At 33.9% G+C, this 12,488-nt stretch overlaps 1 protein-coding gene across 1 annotated transcript in view; it reads right to left on the bottom strand.

Moving 5' to 3' along the window:
* LOC125862705 (polygalacturonase-like) overlaps positions 1-697 on the bottom strand; it is a 4,175-nt gene extending 3,478 nt beyond the window's left edge. Inside the window, exon 1 of the mRNA XM_049542831.1 lies at positions 239-697. Coding sequence (XP_049398788.1) covers positions 239-682 — 444 coding nt within the window. The 5' untranslated portion in view covers positions 683-697. The remainder of the gene's footprint in view (positions 1-238) is intronic.
* Between the last annotated feature and the right edge of the window lie 11,791 nt (positions 698-12,488).

Genomic DNA, 12,488 nt, shown 5'->3' with positions numbered 1-12,488 from the left:
CCCCCCCCCCCCCCCCCTCCCCTAATCAATTTATTGTCACATTCATTCTCTTTTGCAAATTACTTAATCTTACTATCCTTATTTTACCTTTACCTACATGACTATTGTTATGATACTGAGACACGTAAAATTCTCATCACCACTCATTTAAAATGACACTTTTAGTAATTTGCACATATATATGATATATACATATATAATTTAGTCTAGTCTATAAAGTTATTAACAAGAAACATACCCTAGCTCCAACTGGACAATTATTGTTGCCTGACTTCCTACAAGCCCAAAAACCATCTCCTTTAGCATCAATATTTCCACCAATAACTGAAATCCCATTAACCTTAATAAACAAAATCCAGTAACCAGAGTTGCCAATGTCCCAATAATCCAATGGTGCAACAAGAGTTCCATCAATCTTAACAATAATTTTATTTTTACATGGACCTCTAAATGTTGCTTCTTTTATTAAATAACGTCCTTTTGGAACGTAAATCATCGTTGGTTCAACTGAGGTACATGCAGCTCCCCATGCATTTAGAAATGGCTGAGTTGCATCAATTTGGCCATTTGGTTTTGCACCAAAGGTTAACACATTGTAGGTTGTTGATGCATTTGATGATTTTATGAATAAGAGTATAGAAGAGAAGAGGAAAATAATGAAAAGTGTTGTAAGCTTAGTCATAATGATTAGAAAAAATGGATTTTCTTTTTTTGGTAATAGAAATGATAGATTTTATATACTTTGATGTTGGAAAAAAGAGATAAATGATTATGGTATTTATAGAGTTTAGAAAATTGAGATATTTGAGATGTCTTGTTTGAATTTATTGTTTGTAATTGAGGCAATGATTGGAGAAATGCATGAATGAATCTAAAAGTGTAAGTCGTACGTAGACAATAAAACTCTATCTCTGTTCTGATTTATGTGATATCGTTCGAATTTTGAGACTCAAACTATTTAATTTTGACTATGAATTTGGACTTATTCTTTAAATTTATTGAAATAAACTTTATATATTTGAAAACTACTTCAAAAGTACTATAAGTCACAATAATTTAATAATTCAATATTTTAAAAAGATATATGATAATATTCTGATCAAAGAAACATTTGTTTGAATCTCAAAATTCGAAACCTCAAGGGAATCAATATCCCAAGCAACCAACAAGAACAAGGGGAGTATTATATATATGTACTACATCTATAGTACTCTCTTTGTCCAACAATAGTTGTTCCCTAAGTTAGTTAGCGAATACGAGTTGCCTCACTTTAATGACTTCGTTGAGGAGAGACGGAGGTACGGAAAGAGCTCGATAGGGTCGAGAAAGGGCGTAAACTCCCATAAAAGTGGAATTTGGGAATTGTAAATGGAAGTGAGTTCGACATGGAGTGAAGCTTTGGCGCGGCTATCTATTGACTTACCACATACCTTAACAATAAATAAAGAGATAGTATTACTATATTACCCTTTGAATATATTCATTTCAATGCTTTGGGAAATGTATTAGATATTGAATAGTATTTAATACCAAGGGTAAAATAGATACAAAATGATAAATTATCCTTTGGTTTTTCAAACTGGGCAAGCGTTGTTAGAAACAGTAGCGGACCCAGGAAGATTTTCATTAAGGGGTGTTAATGGTTATAGTAAAAAAGATTATAGTGAGGCTAGTAGGGCTTGAATACATGACCCCATGGAGTGTTTGCAAACCCCTAACCAATAGACTAAACCTTCAACTTGTTTCAAGAGGTGTCAATATATGTATTAATATTTATTAAACTAAAATTTGACCACTATATACAACGTAATTTTTTGACGAAGGGGTATCGCTCGACACTCCTTGACCAAGTGTAGGTCCGCCACTGATCAAAAAATTATTTTTAATATAGTGAACAAGTAAAGATGAATGGAGGGAGTACAATAAGACATTTGTTTTGGTTAATAAGCATGGTTGCTTCAAAGTTTATAAAGAAATTATGTGTATGAAAACGAACGGATATTTCATGTGCGCAATAAATAAATAATCAGTCAAATAGTATGACTTTGTGTACAAATGTTTGAGTACGGCTTTTATTTGACGGCTTTAATTATGAAACACTCAAATAAATAACGGAGAAATAAAGGGAATTATACTAACAAAGTTTGTTGATACGGATATGTAACTCATGCAAATAAATCTCTGAACAAAGACAGATTCAAAATTTGAATTTTATGAATTTAACTTTTAAAGTATGAAGTTAAATGAATCTGACAATGCGTGATATTTGAGAAGGGTCAAACCACGCTGAATCTTATATTCACAATCTTATTTTACATATCTATAAATTAAACATGACCTACCATTACGTCAAGATTCTCTTTTAATATATCACTCATACAAATATTTGTATGGTAAAAGTATGTGTTTTTACTAGGTAATAATGATGTTTTTGCCCGATGATCAAGCTAAGTTATCTCATAATTAACTTAAAAGATGGGAAATCCAAGTTTTGTTAGAAGCAAATTAAAGTTGTCAATACTTGTTTATACTACTTTTTTCTAGAACCTCTTTTTGTTTATTATTCGGCTGCGAGCTGACTTTATATTTTAATAATTATTTGAGGAATTGATACTTATACACCGGGGCAGTTCAATGGAATGGGTGGTTTTAAGCTGATCTTAATTAAGAAGTACTTCAAAATTAATTATTATGATTTTATTTATGATTTCTTTTCTTTTTGTTTTGTAAAGATGGTGTACGAATCAACTTGTATACATATCTTGATTACCTACTAGTTCCTTCCATTGAAGATATTTGGTAACTAGTGAGCTAAGAGTCATGAATAACTTTTATATGAAGTTTTGATGATTAACAAACATAAAAAAATATATGATGTAAGAACAAAATAAGGATTGATAGTGTTTTTAACAAAGAACTACTGAATAACGAGTTCCTTAACATGTCTATTACAAGGATGGACAATAAAAGTATAATGTAAGAGGTGAAGGAATCAAGTCCTTTATAATAGATTGTTGATTATTGTTGATCAGACGCAAAACAAATTTTAAGTGCATGAAAGATTCCTTAAGGAATTGGGATTATGGCTAATCAAAATGATCAAGAAACAAGAAATCAATATGAAAATATAACTTAATTATTTGCAAACATGGAAAGAGTTTTGAAAATAGAAGACGTGAATGGAAACCAAAAATATACTTCGTAAAATCCCACAAGTAAGCTATATGGAGGATAGAATGATCGCCCTGCCCCCAACCATCCAAATGGTCAAAGGCAAGAAAAAAAATTAGTACTAAATCAAACCACATAATAGGAACAATCAATAGTAAATATATCTCCCATTATGACAAAGATAGTCAAATGACCACTTAATTATTAACATAATCTATGTCTCGATCTCATAGCTGAAATTACTTAATTAAATGTGGATTAGGATATGGGAAAATCAAATTCAAGTTGCTTAATTAGATGTAAGAGTTATAGTTGAAAGATTCTACTTGCGGACTTTGGTGGATAAGTTGCACCATACACAATCATAAGTGAACTTTATGTATTCTTCAACTCCCTTGTTGCTTAAAAATAGGATACCAAATGTGTACTTGATTGTTTTCTAATTTTACATGGAATGTCCTCAATATCTCTTAATATTTTAATATTTCTTTGAGGCCTGCACAAGCGATGGAACATGTGGCTTAATTCGATACAATGCGCAAAACCTTACCAACCCTTGACATATGAACAAGAAAACCTGTCCTTAAGGGAATGATACTTACTTTCATACACCTGCTGGATGGCTATCGTTAGCTCGTGTCGTGAGATGTTTGGTCAAGTCCTATAGCGAGCGAAACCCTCAAGTCTTTTTTGGAGGTCCTTCCAAAGAGGTTGGGATCAGACTTTCAATTGGATGTGTCCCGGTCAAATCGTTATAANCTCCGGAGGTCGGAATTTCAACATTACAAAAATAAAAATACCGACCTCCAGAGGTCGGAATTTAAAAAAATGAATATTCCGACATAAAATAAAAACCGACCTCGAGAGGTCAGTAAATACCGACCTCCAGAGGTCGGTATTGAATAGCGACCAAGCTTTTTCCGACCTAAGCTGGGATGTCGGTTTTAGGTCGGTATTTCAAGGAAAACCGACCTCCGGAGGTCGGTATTTTTAGGTCGCTATTCACAGTTTTTTTAGTAGTGCAATACAATAATATAGTCACATGCATAAATCGAACATATGCAATACCATTAACATTTACGAACAAGGTTTAATTTCACAATCCTCAATATACACAATTATGACGAGTCATTGGTCCTCTCATGGAACCCAAACTCAAACTGTTTAGCATACCAGAACATGGCACCCGATCCAAGATTTATGTCGGAACGTAGCAATCGATCCCATAGTTTTGCCGGAACGTGGCAACCGATCCAAGTTAGTTATGCCGGAACATGACAACCGATCCATTCAACATACCACAATCACAATCACAAGTATATTCTCAAGTTCATACAATTTAGTCATGATTCATGGCATTCATCGCCCCTCTATCTCCTTTACAACAAATGTGATCAATAATGCAACGTTCACATACATACATGTATCATATTGAAGCAAGAATAAATATATATCACACAATCATAGAATCACAACTATCACCTAACCCTAGATCATCATCTAAAGCTTCTTCGTAGGGTTTAATCATACTTTGTTCGGTGCACGAAGGCCTACGCATAATTAGACTGTTGATTTACATATACTACACGGTGAACACAAATTTATAACTACTAAATTTTTAAAACCTAGCCTAGCTGGGGGCCAAGCAGTTGCACAAAGTTTTGACTTCGATTCTTGTTTCTGAGCTTCGTGATGGTGTTCTTGACCGGAAATCTGCCCTTTGCCGCGCTCCTCAAGCTAGAAATCTCTCTCTCCCTCTTTTTCAAGCTTAGAGCAGTTTTTTGGGGATTTCTAGGGTGTTTTACGACTAAATTAGGTCTTTCAAGAAGAAGGAGAAAATAGGATTTCGCGTTACATACGTTCTGCCTCGCCTATTCCGTCCTGGCACCAGCTTACCCCGCCGTAGCGCCGCCGCCCTAGCGGTATCTGGCCCACCCTGGCGGGACAATGACCCAGACTTTTCCCGAATTTTTGTTTCTCCTTAATAACGACGGTTCAGGTCGTTACACAAACACAAATGTATAAGTTGTGTTTGTGTTTGTTTAAAGCGGGAGAAAACTGTGTATAAAAATATAAATACATATCTCTTCATCTTATACACTTATTCTTATACAATATAGATTTTTCCCTGCCCAGTTCTCTTTTGCCTTTCGCTCTTTCTCGCTTTATACAAATACAAATTATACAAAATACAATGTATTTGTGTTGTATTAAGTGGGAGAGAGATTTGATATACAAATGTTTTAATTCGATTCAATTGTATACAAATTCAAATGTTATGCAGATATACAAAACACACTCATTGATACATATATATAATAGTTACATATATACAATTATCTAACTGATATACATATACAATCGCTGCACTTTTTATTCAAACGAGCTACTTGCCTGTGATTTATACAAATGAGATGCTCCATAGCAAATTATGTTTGCTATGGAGCGCAAATAGTAAAACTGTAGCTATAAAGTGCTAATATGATTTTTATGTTTGCTAAACCTAAAATTTACTCTATATATTATTATACAATGTTTAATTTTTTTTCTACTGCCCAATAAGGGAATCTATTTGCCTTTGACTTGACATTCTGAAAAGGGAATTATAGAAGCGTATAACAATATTGTATAAGAGTGTATAAATGTCGCTAGCTACAATTACAAATTTCGCCTATAATTTGCCGTTGCAATTCTTATTCAAAATCAGTCTAAATCTCTGCAAAATGACTTCAAATTTTTAATCTTCTTAGACTATTTTTGACAAGTCTAAAATCAACCACCGCAAATATCTTGCAAAATCAAATTCAAATTCAAATTCAAATCCACTTCTTCAAGTTCGTTCAACGAAGATAGATTATCTTTTTAATACTCCCTCCATTTCATATTCATTGAATTGTTGAGACATTTTTTATTTTTCAAATTAACTTAATTGTTCAATTTTCAAGACTATTTTTATAATGTTCTTCCAATTTTACCCTTCATTAGTTATTATTGGAATTAGTTACTCCCTCCATTTCATATTAATTGAATTGTTGAGTCACACCCTTTAGGAAAAGAAGATTAGGACATAAATTACGTATAACTTTCTATTTTTACCCTTATTAGTTATTCTCAAATTTATGATTAAAATAACTAAACATTAATTAATAACTAATTTCAATACTAAAGCACTTCTGGCCTCCCAACAGCAATGCCAAACAGGCTCTTAGTTTGACTTGGTATAAAGTTTAAGAAAAAAATAAAGACTTTTGAAATGATAGAAATTTGTGTGACTATAAATCATTTCATTAAGGATAAAATTGACATTTTAAAGTTGGATTGTTACTTAACATAAAAATATGTTATTCTTTTTGGGACCGACTAAAAAGGAAAGAAAGTCATATAAATTGGAACAAAATGAGTATAATGTCCAACAACACTAAATAAACTTTATTTCTTCCCAAAAAAATTAAGGGATAATATTCTTTCAATTTCATTTGAAAGCAATTCAAGTAAATTATATATGGTTCCAAGGATAATAACTGTCGATTAAATATTAAAACATGAGTTGCATTCTTTTCTTTAATTTTTGTGTAACTCATAAAACACTTATACTAATTTATTCATGTTATTTAAAATATTTCTACCGATTAGCTTTAGAAACACCTACAACACACATGTCCAGAATTAGTTATAATAAGAAAAATGGTTAGTAAAAGTAATAGACCTCACAAGTCACTCCAACGTGTGTATCACTCAAAATTTGCACTCAATTTTCTTTCCACTTGTGCATACACTCCAAGGTCGTACGTTTTTAGGACCACACTCAAATAGTCTCACCACTCAAGCTTTTTACCATTCAAGGATATCACTTAGTCTCGTCACGCTTCTACAATCTCAAATAAGCTCAAAGCAAGCTTTCAAATAGCAATTCAAATTGAAATTTGAAATTCACTCAAGCAACTCTAATATTCTGCTTGATTTTAACAACTTGAGCTTGATGATAAACAACTAATAACAATTTGAGGTTCTGGTCACGAGAAATGACTATAGTCAATAATAAGGGTAATTAGAAATTAAGTTATAAATACTTTCTTATTTTTTAGATTAAAAAAGTCAAAAATATATATTTATTTTTAGTATAGTGGACAAATAAAAATAGACCGCGAGAGAGTATTTTAGATAATATGATCATGAGAAGTAGCTAGCTAGCTCTTTGTGTTTCTGTGAAACTTGTTTGGATGGTTGTTACCTATGACAGGGAGAGTTGGATGTTACCATTTGCATGTTCATAATTGAATTATGAAGAACTAGTTAAGTTAATTCTTATACAAAAAATCATTGTGCAGCTATATAGTGACCAAAAAGTTCGAAACATGATTTTTCTTATTTTTTTCTAGCAGCAGAATTATTGTAGTAAAGCACATTCACTCTCCAATAAAATGACTGATTCTTAAAATGACGTTCATCCATTGACCTTTGCTTGATTCCCCGTCTATTGATCTAGAAGCCCGTTATTCACAAAATATAAAAGGAAACAAATTTAAGCAGATGCAACATTTTATTATGTCAGAACTGTAGAAATCTCACGTAAGGTTTAGAAAAATCAAAGATTGTATTGATGATTAAAACTATTGAGTAAATACTCCTTATATAGGAGAAGAGTCCTAGACTAGCTATACTTAGAGTCCTTACTACAATACAAAAATATAATTTACATGAGTAGTATAGGTTTACTACTATTACTATAACTACAATACCTTATCCTAGTCGACTTTAGCCCCATACACGATACGACAACTTAGTGGCACATAAGTTAGGATTTAGTAGTCTAGTCCTAGTGTGACTTTCTCTATAACAATGAACACGTTGGTTGGACCCGTTTCTTGGACTTGTTCCTATCATCAACTTTCTTCATCTTCAACACTTCCCCTCAGGCTAGTGAGTGGAGGAACTGTGTCACTCCCCGAGCCTACACCCTTGGCAGGATTGACACTCGAGACCATTGTTGGCCCCAAGCGAACCGTTGACCTGACTTACTTACTCAGCGGAAGACTTAAACATAAGAATATAACTCATGCATAACTTAAGAAATAATATCTTAGCCAAAATGGCAACTCAAGTCTTAAACGTATACATCTGAAATAAATAAGACTACAGAACTATAACTATCTCTCTATGAAGCCTCTAAAACAAAGAGGGATGTCGGGACAGGACCCCCGATCATCCTAACAACTGAAAACTAGAAAGAAAATGACAATACGAGTATGTGAGTTGGAATGTTAAACACAACTTAAGCTTGAAAAGGATCTGAAAGGAACACTTACCTTGGCTTTACTCAACTCATAAATAACTCAACTCAAAATGCAGTGTAAAACAACAATAATAGTGCAATTTATACCAAGCATTTAGAACAGTAAATCACAACTCAATTTGTTAAAGATATGCAATAACAAACTCAACTTTACTCATATATCAAAGTAATATAGTTTATGTGGGAGATTCTCTAACCGACAACCACCACTATGAACCTAAGTGGTGATACAACGTCTTGCTCACGCTACCAGAACTGTCCTATACTTTGCCGTCATATAGAACGCCTTAACTAAGTGGATCCACTAGTCTATGCTAAAAGCATCTTAAGGAGTCATCTAAAAAATATGATCCTTTACTACCCATGATGGCTACATGGTTTATGGAGACTTGAGTTAATATGAACTCGCATCCCCATATCGGTGCTCAATACTACTCCTAAAATATACTTAGCTCATATGCTTTTAAAACAAACTTCTTTCTTTGGTTTGAGATAATTACTCAAAACTTAGCTTAAAAGCTCTCTTGGAATCGATGTTCCCTTTCTTTTTCAAATGTGAAAAACATTTTAAACTCTTAGGGAATACATAGTCCCCATATGCTTCTTTGAAGAAATGAACTTCAATCTTTACTCTTTACTTAGCTTGAACTTGAAGCCTTAAAACAAATTTAAAAGCATTTGCAAAAGACTTCTTGAAAAGACTCTTAGAACTTCCTAGACTTGGCTCTTGACTTTCCTTGAATTTGAATTTATGGATTCAAGGTTGTAATTCATGTTTCTGGATGATTTCTAGTTGTTTAGAAGTCATTTAGAGTAATTAGAATCAATAGGAAGTGTTGAAATACTTTAGAAAGACTTAAACAGACTGAATGACAAAAAACTGGTGAAAAACAACGATTAAGGTTCATCCCGGGCATGCCGCACTAGCCCCAATTTTCTGGGACTCCTTTAAAGCGCACTGCAGGCGCGCCTGGCCCTTCCCAAGTGCTTCTGACGAAAATCTCAACTCGTTTTATGATCCTAAATAGATTATTTTCGATTTCTTTTCTCAAATTCACTTTAGATTCAGGTACCCAAAACATATACTCAAGAATCTAACTCAAATAACTCAAGGAAACAATACTTTAATATCAAGAAACTCATTAATCTCAACTCATGTTCAAGAACAACTACCAAGAAAATTCAAAATTCCAATCTTTTTAGAACGAATTCACGCTGAATCAAACATGCTTGGCACGTGGGTGAACAAATCCAACGTTATGAAAGTCTCACATACATTGTAGGATTAATTCCTTGGCGAAATCCACAACCAGACCGCACGATCTTGGCGAATCTTGAGCTTTCCTTCTCCTTTCTCCTCTTTTCTCTTTTCTCCAAGCCCTAGCGTAGATTTCCAATTTTTCTAAACTGACCAAATTCAGTTTTGACCCTTAATTAATTCGTTAAAATGAATTAAATAAATTGGGTAAGGAAAAGACCAAACTACCCTTTAAAAATCCGGATTGGACATTTTCTTATTTGAACAACCCAACTTCCAATGGACATAACTCACTCATACGAACTCGGAATCATTTAAAATCAGAGGCGTTGGAAAGGTTCTTCCAAGATCTTTCCTACGATATCTGGAAACACACCTAACTCATCCTGAGCTAGAAGTTATGATCGTTGGAAGTCGACCAAAAATCAAACTTAACAAACTTAACAATTTTCCAGATTTTATTTTCTTTCCAAAAATGACTAATTCCACTTTCAAATTTCTTTCTAGTTCTTTTCTAGTTATGGGGTGTTACAATATCTCCCCATTGGGAACATTCATCCTCGAATGAGCTTACTCTTAGTACGCTAAGGGTGTAACATTTAAAATTCAGCTCAAACACCCAACAAACAATGCAAATACAACATGCAATCTCATAAGTTAAAGAGTACTAAGAAGAGAATTAGTACCTTGATTTGGAATTTCTCCTGATTCGAATAGATGTGGATATCTATTCTTCATATCCTCCTTATCTTTACAAGTAGCTTCCTTAACAAATTGGTTCCTCCAAAGGACTTTGACTGATGCTACCTCTTTTCTCCTCAACTTGCGAATTTGGCGATCTAGAATCTAAATAGGAATCTCCTCATAAGATAAGCTATCCTTGATCCCAATATATTCGGTTGGTATGATCAATGAAGGATCACCCATGCACTTCTTTAACATGGAGATGTAAAAAACTGGATGAACCGCGGCTAACTCTTGTGGTAGCTCCGACTCATAAGCTACATTACCTACCCTTTTCGATATTCTGTAAAGGCCAATATACCGGGGACTAAGCTTCCCCTTCTTACCAAATCTCATAACACCCTTCATGGGTCAAACTTTTAAGTATACCCAATCATCTACTTCAAACTCTAACTCTTTTTTCCTAACATCAGTGTAGGGTTTCTGACTCTGCGCAGTTTTCAACCTCTCTTGAATCACTTTCACATTCTCCATAGCTTGATGAACTAAATTTAGTCCTATCAACCCTGCTTCACCAACTTCAAACCATCCAATTGGAGATCTACATCTTCTCCCATAAAGAGCTTCATAAGGAGCCATTTGGATGCTAGAGTGGTAACTATTATTGTAATCAAATTCAATAAGAGGTAGGTGATCATCCCAATTACCTTTGAAGTCAATCACACAAGCGCTCAACATATCCTCTAAGGTCTAAATAATGCGCTCTGCTTGCCCATCTATTTGAGGATGAAAGGCAGTACTTAAGTTCACCTTTAAACCCAAGCCTTTTTGGAATGACTTCCAAAACTGGGCAGTAAATTGTGCACCTCTGTTTGATATAATCGAAACAGAGACTCCATGAAGTCTTACTACCTCTTGAATATATAGCCTGATATAATTCTCTGCTGAATGAGTAGTCTTTACCGGCAAAAAGTGGGCTGATTTTGTCATTCTATCGATAATCACCCAAATAGAATCATGCTGCCTGCGAGACCTTGGCAAACCTGTGATGAATTCCATATTAATCATCTCACACTTCCATCCCGGAAGTTCTATATTTAAGCCATATCACCAGTCCTTTGATGCTCTACTTTAACTTGTTGGCATTCTAACACTTAGCAACAAACTTTGCAATGCCCTTCTTCATGCTATTCCACCAATACACTTCTCTCAAGTTGCGATACATCTTTGTGGAACCCGGATGAATGGAATATTTGGAGCTATCTGCTTCCTCCATGATCCTCTCTTGGAGTTCATCCATCCTTGGTATACACAATCTACCTTGATATCTTAGTACACCATCTCCCCCTTGTTCAAAAGCCATAACTTTCTGCTTATGAACATTTGCCTTCAATTCAAGAAAAATTGGGTCTTCGTCTTGTTTCTCTTTTACTTCTGACACTAAGGATGATTCAGCCCCTTTCATCACCACTACTCCTTCTTCGTTGGAATCCATTAGTCGAATTCCTAACCGTGCAAGTCTATACACATCTTTCGGTAACTCTCTCTTTCTTCCTCAACATGGGTGGTACTACCCATAGACAACTTGCTTAAAGTGTCAACAACCACATTAGCCTTACTTGGGTGGTAAAGAATACTCATCTCATAATCCTTGAGTAATTCTAACCACCGCCATTGTTTGAGATTAAGCTCTTTTTGAGTAAACACATACTGAAGACTCTTGTGATCAGTGAATACATCAACATGAACACCATACAAATAATGACGCCATATTTTCAAAGCAAATACTATAACAACCAACTCTAAGGGTGTGTTTGGTATGAAGGAAAATGTTTTTCATGGAAAATGTTTTCCTAGAAAATGTTTTCTTGGAAAACAAGTTGATTTTTAACTTATTTTCTCATGTTTGATTGGTGAGTAGAAAATATTTTCCAAAAAAGATTTTTAGTGTTTGATTTATGAATGAAAAAATATTTTTGAGAAATATGTTTTATTTTTACTAGAATAGAAAATAATTTTTGAAAATTGAAAATATTTTTTAAAAACAAACTTAAATTTTTTTGGGGCGTGGGGGGGGGGGGG

Source organism: Solanum stenotomum, chromosome 4 (assembly GCF_019186545.1).
Source record: "Solanum stenotomum isolate F172 chromosome 4, ASM1918654v1, whole genome shotgun sequence".
In the NCBI taxonomy this organism is placed as follows: domain Eukaryota; kingdom Viridiplantae; phylum Streptophyta; class Magnoliopsida; order Solanales; family Solanaceae; genus Solanum; species Solanum stenotomum.
Note: the sequence above shows the minus strand (reverse complement) of the source record. Positions and strands in the feature narration are given on the sequence as shown.